Source organism: Polyodon spathula, chromosome 7, assembly GCF_017654505.1.
Source record: "Polyodon spathula isolate WHYD16114869_AA chromosome 7, ASM1765450v1, whole genome shotgun sequence".
NCBI classification, from domain to species: domain Eukaryota; kingdom Metazoa; phylum Chordata; class Actinopteri; order Acipenseriformes; family Polyodontidae; genus Polyodon; species Polyodon spathula.
The window spans coordinates 17640005-17659519 of NC_054540.1; the positions used below are offsets into that span (position 1 = coordinate 17640005).

The 19515-nt window shown below is 37.6% G+C and overlaps 1 protein-coding gene across 1 annotated transcript in view; it reads left to right on the forward strand.

Annotated features, from left to right (window-relative positions):
- The window catches only part of LOC121318275 (calcium/calmodulin-dependent protein kinase type 1D-like), a 92141-nt gene that overhangs the window by 46230 nt on the left and 26396 nt on the right, over positions 1-19515 (forward strand). The window contains exon 3 of the mRNA XM_041254777.1: positions 496-570. Coding sequence (XP_041110711.1) covers positions 496-570 — 75 coding nt within the window. The remainder of the gene's footprint in view (positions 1-495; positions 571-19515) is intronic.

Below are 19515 nucleotides of genomic sequence, written 5' to 3' on the forward strand. Positions count from 1 at the left end.
GATGGTTTCACTGGACCCAGATTAGAACTTATCGTAGACCCCTTTATCTAAGGTAACATCCAAAATCAGTACGAAACAGGCTTTGTGAGTTATGCTCTATGGAGAATTATTCTACAATTTTTGATGAAATGAGAAAATATAATAATGCAGTAAGAAAAGTATTTGAAAATATTTGTGTATGTGTGTGTGTATGTATTGTCCTTACTTATATAGATCGCTTTCACTGTACCTTGAGACACAGCATTTTCTTGGGACAGTCAACTAATGTAGCTACAGGACATTACCTGGCAGTGCTGGTTCCTGATAAGCATCAGCCAAGCTATATATAGTTTGATATCCTACAGTTTATAGATAGATTCTGGGAGGGTTGTACCATATGGTTGCCATAGAAATAAAAGGCTAAGGATATTTGTATATACAGTTTTCATATTATTTTGTACAGAATTTAAAATAAGTTCTTACGTTTTCAAATGGTCTTTTTTTTTTCTTTTTCAGAATCAAGCATGAAAATATTGTTGCTTTAGAAGATATTTATGAGAGCCCAAATCACCTGTACCTCATCATGCAGCTGTAAGTACACAGGGTACATGTGACTTTTTGTTGTTGTTCCTTTTATTTTTTTGTATTCTAATATTATTCCTTAATCTCTACCAAGGCATTCCATGCAATTCTTTTGTATTTCCCTGCATTTAATGACATTGGTATAAAGCATGTTTTAAATTTCAATGGCCTTATGATGGAGTCAGATCATCTCTTCTCCAGATGGAACTGTTTGCACATAATCATAGATTGAGCTTTTTTTAATCTTTGAGCGGTGTGCCTTTTAAAATAAACTTTTTGAGTTTGCTATGTTGAGTGATCTGGTTATTACTTAATCTTCTTTTCTTTATCTTCTTTATCCCCTTGCCAGAATCAACTGCACTACAAAAACAAAACAAACAAACAAAAAAACTTCCTTTGTGATTAAGTCATGATTTGTCTCTCATGGTCTTCCCTGCTATCTGTACTCTGGTTGGAAATGGTGTAGTCTCTCAGAGAAAGTCTGTGAAAAATGAGCCTGCAATAGTGGGCTTAAAGAATTAATCTGCAAAGAGTACTGTAGCAAAGAGTATTAGAAGAGGAGGTATATCCAAGGAGGACTCAAACTGATGACTTTCCAACTGAGAGATAAGCATGCTTCTTACAGCCCTCCCCAGCCTCGTAAATAATTAGATTAAGCCCTTCAGCCTTCAATTTGACTATTGGCAGTCCCTCAAATGAATTACAGACCAAGAAAACATAAAAACTTTGCTTGAAAACAAAAATAGTATTAATTAATCTTCATGGACAACACACAGTGGAAATAAGGTGGCAGATTTTAGCAGCTTTTATGCAATAAAGCAACTGATGCAGCATGAAAACTCTCTGTCTGGCACAGTTTTACCGATTCTAAAAGGACCCATGCACTCCTCATCACCACAGCTCCCTTTTTAGAGACAATTTCTTCATTTTAAAAAGATGTAAATTTAAATGAAGTTTGCAGCTCTGGATATTTGAGCTAAATCATAATTGTTTTGAGCTGTCGAGACCACCCTAGAGAAGAAAAGGTTGACTACATAGTGTTGAGTCAGCGATGGGGCCCAGCTTTACCTGCAGTTATTCATTCTAGCAAAAACCTGAAGAAAGGAAAGGATAGAAGCATCTTTAAAAAATAAATCCTTCTAGTGTATGTTCATTCAGAGGTCTTTTATTGTATCAACGGAAAAGCAATGTTCAGATTAAAGATCACAGGAATAGCTGCCGCAGTGATCACAGTTCTACATTCTACTCCTACACAATGTCTTAAATCATGTAACTGACTCCCTCCTTTCTCCCACTGCAGTGCCTCGGTGCCAGATACATTAGACACTGTAACGGTGACTGGACAAGAATACTTAATCACTTACTGTCAGAAATGACAATGGCGGGTAATTGTGTATCCTGCAGAGTCAGAAGAATTCCTTTAAGAAGTAGAAAAACATATGTTTATTTTGATACCGCACTCACAGAATCAATGTTGAACTGTGCTACACGTAGATATTTTGAATGTAAAATACAATGTTACAGCATTTTTTCAAACCATCTTTGATGCTAGGCTTCAATCTTACTATACGTTGACATATTGAATTGACACGCATTACACAGCTCAGGAACGCTATAGTTCTATATCAATTACAGGTAAACACTTTTTTACCCCAGATGTGGCAGCATTAATTAAGACTGGTTGAGATGCAGTGTTTTGCATGTATTCATATGGTGTAATGGTTCAATGGTACACCTCTAACTAGGATATGGACATAAATAATATTGATTCATTACTATGAAGCACTCAGTAGTAAGATAGAGGTACTGAAAATAAGGTGTATGTTTTCTGTTAAATTCATGGATGTAGACAAAACACAGACACAACTACATGCACAATCTTTACCATCTAGCTGTATTCTTACCGTATATAATTACTAAAATCATAATCTCTTGCTCCTGATAACATCAATTATTTTTGACAATGTGTTACCAGGTTTTCCAGATATTTTTTGTTTTGTTTGGAACATTAAAACAAATGAAATATGAGATTAAACTTCTGTGCTCTGTTTCTGTGCTTCTTCATTCTGAATACAAGAAGTTTCAATCACTATAATAATATTAAAGCGCCTATCGGAAAAGGCAAGCATTGATTCCAAAAGGCAATGCTAGTAAATTTACACTCGTCAGACCATTACCCATTTTGAAAGTGCTTTTGAAAATGATAATCCATCACTGGGAGGGAATCCATTTTTATGAAAAAATTTTGTGTTCCACAGCCGTTATATTTATAGTGCAGGTGTGAAATGCAATGGTTAACAGCCTTACTGTAAAGGTCACCTGTCTTTCATATGTGGAGTTATTACATTTTTTTAGATTGTATTAAGTCAGATATAGGCCAGAATATTTCTTCTGTATTATTGAGTTATGTATTGCTGAATATGAAGTTAACTTCATGGCTACGGAAATGGGCTGAAAATGCAGTCTCTATTTTCTTGTCTGTTTATAAAAAAAAATAAAAAAAACCCTGTTCTAAAATGTAGTCCCTGTTGTCTAGAAAGCCTAGTTGTAATAGTGTGGGGCCTATGTTTCTCACAGATGATAATAATATACTCTTAACTCTCTAAATCTGACTTGATTCAATGAGGAGAGTTTTTACTTGCCTCATATCCCTAGAAATATTGTTGTTGTTGTTCATTATCAACATCTGGCTTGTAATTAAGGTTCATTCATAAAAGTGGGACTGGCATGAAGCTATGGAGATTGGCCCGAAAAGGAATTGCTATGAATTGATGCTTGATTGAAAATAAATGTATTCTTTCATATATTACCAAGTTTTCATTCATTTGTACACAGCGGACTAAGAATGACAGGCATATACTTTTTCACCAGAGGGGGCGCTGATACAATAGAAAATTGCATCTTTGGTGGCCTCGGGTGCCCAGTTTACTTGATCAAAAATCAGTGTATGAGGTGTCTAGCTACATTACAAGTTCATGACGATTCTAGATATTACAGTACTATTGTCCTAAATTACTCATAGTTGAATGTGTTTACTTTTTTTTACACAATGCAGCCAACTTGTGCATGAATGGATTTTGTATGTGTTTTTCAGCAGCTTGCAAATACACACAATTTCAGAATAGGAAATCCATGTGCTCCAAAATATATTTGATATCTCAATGTCAATTTCTGAAAGTATTATTAAAATCAATTAAGAGTGTAGAGGCCACCCAAAAGGTCATAAATCAACATATAGGGCTGAGTAACTTTGTGAGTCTGTTTTATAAGCATGTCTATGAATTTTGACATGAAGATAATTACAGTGACTTGTATTCAAATCTTTCACATTGCTGCCCCTTATTTGAAGTGGGGTGTTCCTGCAGTATAAATGATATGGGTGCCCATACGGCAGGGTATAAAATGGCGTTTTGATTAAACCACCCCTTAAGCCATTTACATTAGCATTATTGTTTGCAATTTTTCACACAATTACTGATATATAGCATTTTGATTTAAGCATTTAATGCCAGAAAATCCCAACGTCATTCCCCTGATGCCACAATGAGGCATAATACAGTAAAAAACAGTGACACACAGGGCTGCTTTCAGATGACTATATGTATGTATATACTTTAAACAATCATCTCACTTAGATTGATATGACTAAAACATTACCAGCATGCCAATTATGAATAACAACATTTGTGCATATCATTTTAAGACATTTATGGCTCTGTGTAAAAAGAGATTTTAAGAGCTGGACTGAATCGATACTTTTTCTTGATCATTTACTTAGTCAGAATAAACAAAGATAAATCACATTACTCATTTTAGTTTAGTACCCTTGGTATAAAGATATGGTTTTCTGCTGGCAAAACTTCACCTCAAGCAATCTACACAACCTTTTTTTTTTATCCTGCATCAGCAAGGAAGCCTTATTCTACATATGTGAATACTTCCCAAATAGGGGCTGATGCTCCTAACCCTGCTGTGAATAATATCCTGACCTCTCAGAAGGATTGCCAGCAAAAATAACCACAATAGAAATTAAACAATTTCTCTCTGTCAAACATATCTATCTTTCAGCAATTAAATAGACAAAAAAGCATGCGTAGATAATACAAGTCACACTTAGTGTATCGTATATTTTCCGGATTCTTTTTAACAGAATTCTCCAATACACAAATAACACAACAAAGTCAGATCAGCAACTCTCAATGGAGCACCAACTACTACCTGAACTCCATCGTGCAGATTTGCTTGGTTTACATCCAGAAAATGTCAAGCATGATATTTTGGTAGTACCTTTTGGCAATTTGGGTTCATAATTTATGCAGTTTTCTTTTATGTTGAGAAATTGTCCTTCAAAATTCAGATGACCTAATTAATATTAAAATATGGGCGGGTACAGTAAATATTTCTGTGTCTGTTCCAATTTGGCCTTGCGCCACTACTGATACTGCTCAGCTTTCTTAAACTGCGTTTACAAGAAGATTTTATATAGTGTTGAAAAAAAAACCCTTATAGATTAATATGGGTTTTATAGCCTGCTGTGTGCAAAAACCCAGACAGAGTGTTACACAAATATACTTAAGGCAGATAAAACACTGACAAAGTGCTCTGTATATTTTACTTTGCACAATCCATGCATTATATTTTTTATTAAATCTTTAAACCTTTAAAATCCATTAAAACGCCGTCATGTGACAGATTATAGTTTGCACTAGTCTTTAACAGTGGCAACTAACGTGCTCACCTTTTATAGCAGAAGGGGTTAAAAATGGCTCAGCTTTCTGAAGATGAGCTTCAACATATTCTAAATGTAAAAAGTTGTAACAAAAACATCTACTGCCATCTTTTAGCAATACCCCCCCCCCTCCCAAAAACACAGACTTAGAGAAGTCTTGGAGAAATACAATATTTTGAAGGTTTAATAAAATGGACTGGATATTTCCTGTTTTGTGAAAGACTATTGTCCCCTTGTGTTGATATAGTGTTATCTGGGGGACAATATTGCTTTAAACCTTAGGATTGGAGCATATAATCCTGTCATACCAATCAGGTCTTCCCCAGATACTAACTTTACTTACATTCTCTATTTATTTATTTATTTTTGGACAGTCATTGAAAAAGCTGAGTACACTATAATGTGGACCTCACTTAAAGAATACAGAATATACTGTGTAAAAAAAAATAAAAAATAAATGTGTGTTACATTACAGCATGTTAACATCTGAACAAGTGCATATATGTTTTAGCATCCACTGTGTTTATAAACCTAGAGTTTCAAAGCCTTTCAGGCTAAATTACCAGATAACATTGCTTACCGCTCATCCTTTGTCTGTGATGAAAGAGCTACCAGTTGTATTTACTGTACATTCTTGTCAATTTAGAATGTGTATTGGTTGTAAAAGAGTGTTTCTGTTGGTGCTGATTTTTAAAAAGGTATGTGTAAATAGAGCAATAATATTAACTGTAGATTTGCTGTGTTTTAACGTCAACCTGCAGACAGCTGTCATTTATTTTGGTTTATTTATTCATTTATTTTATTTATTTTCCAACTTCTGGGCATTGCCATGTAGTGCTGAATTGTGAAATTGAAAAACTAAATTGCAAATCTCCAAAGTAGGCTTTCACTAAATTTGTTATTGTCATCGGTACGCTGAAAAAATCAAATGCTGCCCAAAGAAGTTCATGTGGCACTGAACCATATGCATTAGCCAAATCCAGGAGTGTCACATGGAGCTCTTTCCTGTCCTTTTTTGCTGATTGAATTTGTTGCCAGATTATGCTGTTGTGTTCTAAGCATCCTGGGAAACCTGGAATGCCTGCTTTTTGTACTGAAGTGTCAATGAAGCAGTTCTTTAATAGGTAGGTTGACAATCTCTGAGCAATAATGCTGAAGAAAATATTGCCTTCTACATTTAATTGGGAAATAGGACAAAACTGACCAATGCTTGTAGAATCTTTTTCTTTTGGTATAAAGACTCCACCTGCTTGGCGCCATGCTCTTGGTACAACCTGTTTTTCCCATGCCACTTTCATCAATTTCCACAGGATTTGTAGAACTCCAGAAGCACTCTTGTACGCTGTATGGAACTCCATTAGGCCCTGGAGATAATGATGCCCTTGCTTTTTTCACAGCTTGCTCTACTTCTTTCCACTTAGGAACACAGTCCTCCGTTTAGTATTCGGGTGGATTGATAGGTGGAATATCTGAATTGACATAGGCTCCTGCTTTTTTGAATGTATGTGTTTCCTCCAAATATCTCTCCAGCTCAAACTTAGATGTTTGATTTTTAGTGTGCCATTTTTCTTGCTGGAGAATATCTTCTTTACAAATTTAAATGGATCTTTATAAAAGTTAGTTCTTGCACGTTATTTCTTTTTGTAGCATTTCCGTAGGCGCTCAGCTCTGTGCAATGTTGCAAGCTTATCTTTTATGATCCTTTGTAACAGATTGAGTCCCTCCTTCTGACTTTGTTCAGCTTTTTTCCATTGCTTCCTCAACTGCCTCCTTTCTCTAACTAAGTGTTCAATTTCCTGCTGCTGTCTAGACTTTCCAGAAATAGTTTGTACTTTTTCCTTCCTTTTTTTAATTTCAAACCTCTCGCTTCCATATGCATAGATGATGTCTCCAAATTTATCCAGCTTCTGTTCAACTGTTCCATTTAACCTTTTCAAAGTAAAACAGAGATCCGTGTTTACTGTGTCCCATGCAGTTTTCTCACAAGCTCTTGGTCATTTAACTCCAGGCTTGTGCCCATTGAAGTTCTTTTCTCTCTTACGCTGGTTCGTCTGACCGGGTTTGCAGGGATCATTAGGTTCATCACTAATTGTATGCACGCAAGTCCTCCTCACATCTATGACAGGGGTGCTGAAATCCTGCGAACTGTGGTTTTCTTCCTGTCGCTGGATTTCATTCGACTGACTTGAATGACTTCGTAAGAAGTACTGATCAATGTGAAGCCCTAGTCCCTTCTCCCTCAACCATTTCATTCTCCCTTGATGAATCTTCAAACCCCTGACCATTGTCGCCTTGCTCCAGCCGCAGACACAAACCTGGAGTTCCATATCTTTACTAACTGCAGATCTTGAACTAGTCTTTTGTGAAGTACTTTCCATTCTCATATCCGTTTCTGTTCTTAAGAAGTTAACTGTGTTATCCAACATTGAGTCATTTTCCACCCCCGCTCTTGCAGGCTCTAGGGGTATTTTTCTCTTTAATTTCTTAGAAGCCTTGTCTCCAGCATCCTGTTTACCTTTGAAAACATAGAGCTGGATACTGCCGACCATGGTAGCTAACCCTTGCCAGCCCCAATGGGGTCTCTTTCCTCCTGTCACCTGTCTCTCAATGCTGTCACAAGGTCTTTCCCTTGTTGCCAGCTGCACTATTCACAGCAGTTACTGGATGTATCCAGATCTTCATGATTTCCATTACATGAGAGTAGATGTTGAACTTCATGCTGATTTGAACTCGGCTCGCTCCTAGATAAGCACCAGCTAAGACGTAGCTTTGCAGTAAACTAATGTGATCCATCTGCATCTCCGTCCATTTGCGTTGTTTTCCATCTGATGATGTAGATATCCTTCTGTCTGGTGTTGATTGTGAAGTGTAATGCAGGCTCCAGGGATCAGCTTATTTTACCTCCCCAGCGCATCAGCACACACAACGGCTGCAATGTAAACTCAGACTCTCCATCCTTGCTGTTCTGCTTCAGCAGCTAGTTGAGCATACCGAAGTTTCTTCCTCTCATACGCTTCATCCACATCATCTTCCCATGGCACTGTTAACGCTGCCAGATGAACAAGGCGTGCTGATCCAGACCACATGACAATGTCTGGTCGAAGGTTAGTGGTGGCAATCTCAGGTGGAAAAATAAGCCAGCATCTTCCAGTCTCTAGCAGCTTCCAGTTGTCCTGAGCGAGGCTTGATTTTAAAACCTTTTCTTGGTATTGATCTTCTTTCTAGTTGATCTTCTGGATGGAGGAATATTGTGTCTATATATATATATATATATATATATATATATATATATATATATATATATATATATATATATATATATATATATATAATTAGGGCTTGAGAAAGCCAAACACATCACAAGCAACACACCGTGGCTCCTGCCTAGTGGGTATGGTATGTATCTATATTTAAAACAAACAAATGATAGGATTTAGATAGGGAGAAGAAAGGAGATTACAGTACTGAATATGGAAAATTGTCTACTGCTTGTACTGTTACAAATGCATACCATGTTAAAGCATGGTGGTAAAGTATGGTAATGCACAAACAAGAAAGATTATTCACAGATAAATATAAAGCATTGTGAAAATCAAGGTATAAGCAAGGGAAACAACAAAATATCCAAGCACATTTTATGATTGATATTGTATGACTTTTGGAAATGATTACCAAAATCCTTAGAATAAATGGCATGAGATGGACCCAAAAAGGAAACCTGGAGAATACATTTCTACCTACAAGATTTTAGTAAATAGTAGCCTTACTTACACAATGTCACATATTTTCTTGTGCGCATCAAGATGTTAAACTGACAAACTGTGCAGCTTCAGGGCAGCAGCAAAACTCAGATCCCTCAGGAAAATGACATCAATAAATTTTCTTATCACACCAATAGAGACCTTGGTGTACTCGTTAGGCCTTTGCTGTCTGTGTGTGAGAGCGACCATGCATCAGAATTTGACAGCAACTGAGTCACTTAGCTTTTAATAAATACTGTTTTAGAATAAAAACTAATGACGCTACTTGAAATGTTAATTGTGTTAGGAAATCATCATAGTAACATTGTACAGAATATATGTTGTTTTCAGTGTAGTACAGTATTGTATGTGTAGTATAGAGCAGATGCTGTAATACAACATAATTTTAAAGGCTTGAATTATTGGTGATGTTCAGTAAAGGTGATTGTATGATTATAATAATGTAGAAATGTAGTTGCTTGGAGTTTGTTGTTTTTAACATTCTTATAAAGTAGTAGCTGTTGAAATCTGTTCCTCAAAAAAACAAAACAGAAATGGGTTTAAAGCCTTATATTTCATGACATTTAAGTAATTTCTTGTTTAGATATTAGAAGTGCTTGCTGAGCTTTTTTTATTATTTTATTCATTGCTTGAGGTTCACATGAAGTTCAGTGATTTTGACGTTTTTCACGTTACACATGGCAAATTGATTCATGTGACTAGGCCTTTATGAGTCTGCGTTTGAATTCATTTTGACAATTAACAACATGACCACCAGCTTTCAACACCGCAAACAACATCAATGTGTCACAAATGAACATTATTGTTACAGAAACAAGAAGACCTGCCATGAAAACCAGTGCAACACATCAGAGGTCATCTGTGTTCAATCTGTACTGCAGTTTGTTGCATGGTTGCACAGAAGGGGGAGCCAAAAACCATAGAACATATTTTAAACCATAGAACATATTACTGAACATGTGATCCAGAAATTAGAGCTTTCACTTGTCCAGGAAATAAAATATAAAACAATGGATTTATTATTTCCATTTCAGTTGTGTTTGTTAAAACACATTCGAGGCTGTAGCCTTAATATAATATGTATGCTGTTTATTCATTATTTAGACACCATTTCAAGCATATACCTTGATAATGTCACCTGTTACTGATTGATTAAATTAGTGTGGCTTACCCTGCACAGACTTATATTCAGCTTCTTGGGATGCCTCTGGGGAAATTTAAACAGCTCACTGAAACAGCCAGCTTAGTTCCATCTCTCTTTTAATTCACTATCATAGAGCAGAGCTGCTGCATGTGGCATCTACTGCTGCTGTACCGACTGCTGCAGTCCTAAGCGATGCACCTCCAGAGCAGAGCACACCACACCACAGCAGAATGTTATTGAGAGCTCTATACAAAGTGCTGCTACTACTCACCTGATCAGATTCTCTTAACTTCAGTACCTCAACACCTTTACATAAAAGACTTGTCCTTCCTGTTTGTGTTCACTTCACTTTTGTGAATAAACATGACAAAAAGCAAATAGTTCACCACAAACCTTTCAACGACCTTTAATAAGGATGCTGGTGGTACCAGAATACCAAGAAACACTTGTAGCACTTTTTGCAATGAATATCAGTTTCCAAATTTACGTGATGCAGCCTCTATTATAGCTGTTGCGTAACAAGGTTTCATGAGTCATCATAGACATGCAGTAGGACAGCTGGCAAGACAAAATGGCCTTTGGTTCATATTTTATGGGTGCTCTTATAGTGTACATTACAAAAACAGACTATCTGTATGCTTATATACTTGGAAGATTTTTATCTTCTGATAAAAATCACACTTCACCTATTGACTGCCTTCAAATAAACACTGTCAGTTATATTAACAGATCAGAGATCAGCACTAAGTAAGTGGGCTGCAATTGTGACGCAACATTTAAACAGAGAATTGAACTTCAAATTGGCAGTAACGTGTTCATAGTTTGGTGAAACTGTCATCCATCTTTTGGCATTTGCCTGAAATGAACTTGCAATACTTAAAATGTCAAACAAATTTGTATTGGTGCTAATAGTACTGTGCAGTATATCATAACATCCAATGTAAATGATCAATTTGGGATCAGTTTTTCCCATGCATGTACCTGTAACTGTGTATGAGTGTCCTATGGAAGTAGTTATAATTTTTTTACTCCTTTATCTGTTTGGATAGGAGAATTTGACTTGGTTAGCGAGAAGAAACTCTGATTTAAAGCTTTTTGACAGTTATTCCTTATAACAACCTGGCATGTGAAGCCTTGCGCATTAAAATCATGAAATGCTGCCTAACCACCTGTTGCCTTTAATTCAGTTATTTTTTAAAATCGCTTTCACTTAACTTTCTAACTGAGTAAGCTCTGAAACATCTGCCCGGAAGAAATGAACGATTGACACATGTGGAAGTTTGTTTTTTTCCTTCTTTTTAATGGATTGTATTCTTAGCAAATTCACATTTAGTGTGATATAGTTATCTTACAGTAGCAGCTGGTTATGGGTATGAAGTGTCAGAGTTATACTGTGTAAACCGACGTATTCTTCATTTTGTTTACATTCACTTTGCATATTGTTTTCTGTTTCAGTCATCACTCCCTGGTAACTGTTAAAAACTAAAATGTTAAATCCTCCATGTGTCTTCAAAAGAGCTGTCAGAAACATGTCTTATCTCAGAGCTCAATTGGTACACAATCACCCTTCCTCCCTGCAACTCTGGTATTTCCAACTGATGTATTTCTTACAATGACTGGGGGAAGAGTTTTGCAGGGGGACAAGTTAAAGATTACACTCTGATGTACCAGATGTACTAATTAGACATGTTTCCATGAGCTCTATTGAGGCCACAGGGGGCTTTCTATAGCACTCAAACTGTAGCCTAATGACAGTGGCCTCAGGCTTGAGTGGATGATGCAGTTTACTAGTGTGGGATCTGAAATTGTGTAATCATGAGCTGGTCAAATTTAATAGGATGTTATTTAATTATCAGGTCTTGTAAAATTATGGTATTTCACTTCCACTGCTGTTTTGTAAAGGCTTATAGGCCTCTGTAGTCTATGCCAGTGTATCTGGATTCAGATAACTGTTGTGTAATGTTATTAAGTGCCCACCCCAAACCCCAAGTAAAATAATAAACAGACATCACATATGGGATTTCGTGTAGTACTAACAGAGGGGGAATTGCTCAAAATGGTTGCCACTTATATAATATTCTAATAAAAATATTTAGAAATCTCATTTACAATAAAATGTATGCATTCCAGGTTTTTGAATGTCACTGTTCAAGACTCAATTCGATTTAAGATTCACGGAACATAAAAGTAGAAGTATTTTGTTTTCTGCTTTACTGTGCTAAGCTGTAGAGGACAGGTACAGTTGTGGTGAAATGACAGCCCAATGTCAACCAGCTTATTCAGAGCGGGTAAAATGGTATTGGGGCCCTCCTGTGGTCAAATGATGATAAAACAGAAATACTTGTGTTAATGTATATAGTAAATACAGTATATGCCAAGTGCTGTATGTACATAAAACACCACATAGAACAGATATACCGTAACTTAAAAAGTTCTGCTTTTCTCTGTGCAAAAGTGAATAGCTACAGACGGTTTACGTACGCTTATTTTCCCAACCATAGAGGAATAATGGTTAATGTTTTATGGTACCTACTCGTATTTCTTAGTACAGATATTGAGTTGTCTATATTTCCTTTGCAGGAGTCTTATATTTGACCTTAATGATTTTGGGTTAATGAGGAGGTAACGTCGCTACAAAAAAGATATTGCTGCTCTAGAAAAAGTGCAAAAAAGACTGACCAGAATTATTCTGGGTTTAAAAGGCATGTCATATGCAGACAGGCTAAAAGAATTGAATCTGTTCAGTCTTGAACAAAGAAGACTACTCGGCGATCTGATTCTAGCTTTCAAAATTTTAAAAGGCATTGACAATGTTGACCCAAGGGGCTTTTTGTGACCTCAAAAAAGAAACAAGGACCAGGGGTCACAAATGGAGATTAGATAAAGGGGCATTCAGAACAGAAAATAGGGGGAACTTTTTTACACAGAGAATTGTGGGAGGCTGGAACCAACTTCCCAGTAATGTTCTTGAAACTGACACCCTGGGATCCTTCAAGAAGCTGACTAATGAGATCCTGGGGTCAATAAGCTACTAACAACCAAACGAGCAAGATGGGCCGAATGGCCTCCTCTCGTTTGTAAACTTTCTTATGTTCTGAAAATGTTCAGCATGTACTGACTGAGTTCACTGAAGAAAATATAAATAGTTCTGTTTCTGATTATCCTGGTGGAACATGAATCGTACACCAATTAATTTCAGTGCAGGAAGAAGAGGGCATTTCCGTGAAGGGGAAGGAATCACACAATTCCTCTCTGTGGGGACCTTACTATTTCTAGTTTCAGTAAAAATAAATAATGTCACTGCAATTTTCTCAAACCACCAGAGATCCTCTACAAAGAGATCCTTTTCTCAAACCACTAGAGATCCTCTACACCCTGGTAGTTTGAAAATACAGGGTCACTCGTAGTTTTTTGTTTACTGATTAATTATGAGTAAACGTTCAATGGACCAATTCTTAAATTACAGTTTTACATTAATAAGGATGGCCACTTATCCAATTGTAATGAAACTTAAAGGGCATTTTTTGGCTGAGATTATTACAAGTAATAGAATATGGGGGTAAATAGAGGCTTTAAGTCTGTCCCCTGGACCCTAACCCTAACCCTAACCCTAACCCTGTCTGTCACTCTGTCATCTTCACGAATATCTAGAGAACCAACAATAGTGATGAAACTTGCTTTAGCACAATCTGGAGGGTATATGGAACCATCTGTCTATGTCAAACTTCTATTTTTACATGAACACACAGTGGATGTAAGTCACAGTTAACTACTTTCTCACATGAGTAATGTCTCTTATTTTGTTTTTATAGATGTGGCGGCGTTTTAATGTCACCAGTATTGTCTAACAGAAAGAAAGTCTTTTAAAACAAATGTACCTTTAGTTAGTTATTATTCTGTGTTGTATTTCTGTCTCCTGTACTAATGCTAGTTTCCTAATTATGTTAATTAGATCTTGCATTGATAAAAGCCTTCTAAAAGAACGATGGTGATGTGAAATCTTCCTGACTGTTTTCTACCTGCAGCATCCTGCATCTTTTTGGTTTTGGTGGTGCACTTTGAAAGATGATGGGCTAGCAGCACTCTGAAGCTGCTTAGTTATCACAGATCAACCCTGAGTCAGTTGACTTGCTCTCACACATGTCTCATAAACTGCTGTACTGCACACAAGGGACTACTAAAACCATCGGGATTAAGGTCTTTGAGATGAAAGCTGATTTGACACTCTTAGCAATAACTTATTTTTTGTCTCAAAAAAAATGAAACGGACTCATCCTTTTTTGCATACAATTTTGGATTCTACTTCGGAAGTTTTACTGGAAGCTGTAGTGTGCTGGTATACCACAATTGAGATTCAACAGTAGAAAACCAACAACAGCTGTAGAATTATATATCCTGTTGTGGAAGGGGTGTGGGTAATTCACTGACTAGGAGACAGACAGGTGTACTTGAAAACACCACACAGGTGCCCAGTTTTATTTGCGAACAGTTCTTGTTTTTTCCGGCAGAGGGCACTGTTGACCGTAGGCTGCCTATCAACGATGATAGACAGCACCACGGAAATACCACAGCTGGTATGTGAACAGCAAATGCACTCGCAGGTGCTCAAAGAAATAATAATGAAAACAGAAGGCGAAAAGAACAATGGAAAATAAAACAGTAATAAAACTACAAATAAAAGGTGCTGCACTCGGCAGCGTTATCCCGGTCGCCGCTACCCGCACAACCCGGATCACCGTCCTACTCTGTCGGCTAACTAGCCTGTTCTTTCACAATACGTCGGGGTCTGCCCAAGGGTTCCCCGCTCTCTCTGTCTCGCTATGAAACTCTTTGTTTCGCCTGATTCCCGGTCCTGGATCAGGGCTTCCGCACTCTCGTTGCGACTAAGTGGGCAGACCTGAGGAAACAGCAGAGCATTTTTTTATAGGGCTAGCAATCTGCCAAGACTCACCTCTCAGCCATTCAGAGAGGGGGAAAGTCCACACACCCACTTTCGCACCTCCCCATGTCACTGCCATGACTCACAGGCGGTTGTTGGACGACTGTTGCCCTCTTCAGCCCATGAACACGCCAGCAGAGTCAGCACAGATCTCTCCCTGTTACACCTGTGTTCAGAATAACAATGCTAATATGAAAAGATGCATCTTTATGAATGAATAAGTAGCAGCATATTCACATTCACAAGCCTGTTTCGGTGAGACACTTGACTAAGGCATATCTAATACAGTTCACAGGTGTGAATCGTTTTGCCTACAAGTAGAAATGCTTTGCGTCATCACTTTCCAAATAATACAACTTTGTGAAACATCTGCAGATTTATTCCATATATGCTGATTATCTGTTAATCACAGGATTTAAACGTACAGCAAGGTAGCTTCCCACATATGTAGCACCAGGGTCAGCACAATGGGGATGTCACAATGCACAGAGAGGAGATGCTTGGCCAAGGTTCCACTGAGGTTAGCGAGTGGATTTATGTGCAGGTCTTTATGTAATTTACAGTGTAGTATTACCAGTGATCTTGCTTTCCAACATAGCTTTTTTTTTTTTTTATTCTCCCAGGGGATGAATATCCCAGGTGATGGGATTCAGTGGAGGCGCCCATGTGTCTGTGTGCATGTCACATGTATGGTTGGTTATGTCAATTATGACTATGTATTCAGAAGCACTTCTCTGAATTTGATTAACCTTTGATTAACAATAAATTAGTGAGCGTAAAGTAGATTACAGACCTGACCTCATTGGCAGCGCTATTACAGGTTATATATTGGGAACCACAGGTCTAGTTTTTTTATTAAACTGTGCATGAGCATTTGCTATTCTAAAGGCTGTGGATTTACTGTAGGTCAGAGTAACAGGCTCTTTTAATGATTTTCCATGATAGTGATACCTGTAATATGTTTAAATATGTACTATAGACAGATGTATCAGTGTGAATGAAATGTAAAGCCAATACTATTTGATTTAGCCTTCTGAGCAATGCAAACAACACAGTTATAAATGGAATAGCCTACTAGGTTGTAGTAGGATCTAAAACACTGGGAACATAAGTGTTCTGTTTTGTTTTAAATCTAAAACCTTGTGGTAATGTGTGGCTGTCGGCTAGTGCGTTGTTAAACTAGCCAGCAGTCACATATAATTAATAAACTTGTGCAGATTGTGACCGAGGGGTAATAGAACAATTACTAACTAGTTAAACCCCTCGGCCATGGTATATAAACCTGCAGTTCCGGGTTGGTGTGTACAGAGGAGCGTACGGGAGAGCGAGAGCAGAAAAAAATTAAACGAAACGAAACAAAACGAAATGAAACGAAACGAAATGAAACTAAACGAAACGGTCTAGGATCAGTGAAGGCGATTGGTCCAGCCTGACCTGGATGATATTTATTGTTTTATGTTTGTCATTAGTTTTTTTTTTTTTAAAACCTTTATTTTTTGCTCCGTGTGCAACTGTTTTTTGTTCAACCTTTTATTTAATTCAAATAAACAGCGCACAGCACGTCTTTTTGCAACTGCAGTTACTTTGTATGTTTTCTGTTCCTGCATCTGGCCTGACGTCACCACTCGCCAGCCTGTCACACACACACACATAGTGAAAGATAAGCATTTATATTACAATTTCAGCATCAGCTTTGCTTTAGAAGTTCAGATTGATTGATAATATGTGTTTACATACAGCAATAGCGTGTTCATTTAAAATAGAAGATAGTTGACAATCATGGGGTTTCCATACAGGTCAATTTACACGTGAAATGGCGATGCACATGCACGTTTGGGAGAATTACTCGTGTAAATCAGGTTTGTGGCTGAAAAAACGGCCAAAGAGAGGGATAGGGTAAATCTCATTTACTCATGTAAATGATGAAACACACGGGAAAATCCATACCCAGTTTCGCATGGAAAACCGCATTTCACGTGTAAATGTTACCGAGTGTGTTTATCCTTAACTATAAATATTGCAAGGGAGCAGGTCTGTCGTTACTGTGGATTCCAAGATGGCAGAAAGTAAGTGGCTGATGGACGGTTTTATGGTTAGCAGTGGTGTAGTTCACCTTAATGATAATGCAGGTGTTTTTTTTATTATTATTGTGTTTTGCTGTGTCTGGCCTGTCGTGTTGCTGTATACCTCTTGTGGGTTTACAGTTCTGCATAAAACCGCTTACCATGAACTGTATTATGCCCTTGTTGTAGTATTGACTATCCACTGCAGAACTAAAAGAGTAATGCAGCACAACCTCTTCCCACCAGCAAAACGAATAACTATGTGTCCAAACTGTCCTTTCGCTAACCATTGTCAATAGATAACAAGGCATAAGGATTTGCTAGTAGAGGATGTTTGGAGGTTCAAGTTCACAAAACAAAGGGAAAACATCCACTGTTCCCAATCCAGACAGCCTTGTGAGCATACGAGGAAGTGTCTGGCACAGAGCTTTAGAATCTTACGTCTTGGTCGGTTTTCAGCCATTGTGATCTGCAATACCTGTGTTGGTCAGTTTCATTTTATACCTCCGAGTTAATTTGTAATAAATTAGTTGTAAGGTAAATTGGTTGAAACAGATTCAATACTAACGACATGCCATCCCACCAATGACATTTAAAAAACAATTTGGGCAAGAGCAGTAAAACACATTATTAACCAGCCAGACATGAGGTATTTTGCTTTATTACAGCAGCTTAGATTCACTCGTGTACCAGTTCTATGTGCATGGAAACCACATTTTCACAAAATTTCACTAGCAATCTTCAAAAACAGCACAAGTACTTTACGCATAGCTAATTTACATATCAGCCCCCACCTTTCCCATTCATTTGCATGATGTCGGGTGAAAAGCACGGTTTGCTTGAGTAAAATAAACTGATCGAATGGAAACCCCAAAAATCATTTTACACAAGACATTTTTCTCGAGAAAATGTCTCGAGCTAAAAAAAAACGCCACCAATGAAATATTACTGACTGAAATATTATTGATCTGCAACATATGTGCAGTGCAATGAATAACGTTGCAATACCATGGTTTTGGCTTTTTTCTATATGTGTTTTTATAGGGGGGTGTGACAGACATATAATGAGTTCTGGTTGGAAATCTCCCGACCTGTGAGGGCACAAAATAGCGAAAGGGAAAGTCTTGAGACGGTCTGGCCTGACAGTTCATTTCCAGGGTTGGGAAGTCGGTCAGCCTGGGTGAAGGCGAGACTCCTTTTCAGGAACGTATTGACCTGGAAGGTAAACAAGGTAGCAGCTGCAAGCAATCCAGGCAGCTGCAATCGTTTACCAAGGGGTCCTGCGTGATAGCATATAGGGGCCGGAGAATCAGTAATCATTTCCTTTGCTTGGTTTTGGGTTAGAAACTATGAGAGACTCAGAGAAAGAGTATTGGAAATATTCTTGAGTGTTTTTTTGTTTGTTTGTCCGTGTCAGTTTAGTATCTGTTTGTGTTTTCTGATTATAGCACTAGACAGCTAAACAGACCTGGAGCTGTCGCCAAGGGCCAGCACAAACCGGATCAACACTGCACTTCAGTCACGATCAACATTGTTATCACTGTCGTTTACAAATGATATTGTACTGTACCACAAGCACTGAGAGCACTCACTTTGGACTGGTGATGGTGTGTGTCTAATTGTGTGAGTACTGGGCGTATTATTGATGGGACTGCAGTCCTTTTTCAATACTGTGCAGTACACATGGTTGTGTATTGCAAGTTCGTTATTATTTACTGTCTGGTCATCAGACCCTTGGATTATAAACAAATAATAAACAAACCATTTCACCCGTACTTTGTTGTCTGTTGGTTTCTTTAGATTATTGCACCAGCACTGCACCTGCTATACACCTGCTCACTATCAGCAGCCACTTTGCCACAGTGGGCTATTGAATTTAGAGGGTTTTTTTGTTGTTATAAAGCAGGTACCATAGCTCGTCCTTTGATGACGAGGTCAATGCGAAGTACCAAACTCCTCAGCCTTTAGGTTTGTTGTATGATGAAAGTAACAACATCAACTGTGTATGCTTTGCTGTTCTGCAAAATCAACTACAGTGGACCTGTTTACAAAGTACTGTGGCTGCTGCCAAATCAGCCACCTACAACTACAGTACATTAAAAACCACGGGAGACAGCACTGGATTGTGAAGTATCTCATGATTGTTTGTATATATATATTTATTTCCTTTTTAAAAGTAATTAGAAGGAAGTAATAAAGTGGAATAGTTGTATGTTTTTGTCTTATGTAGGTATTCACTTCAATTCAGGCCACTAAAATTTCAGTTTACAAAAGTACCCTTATTTTGAAAACTCAATGTTGACAGGTATGGGTATACC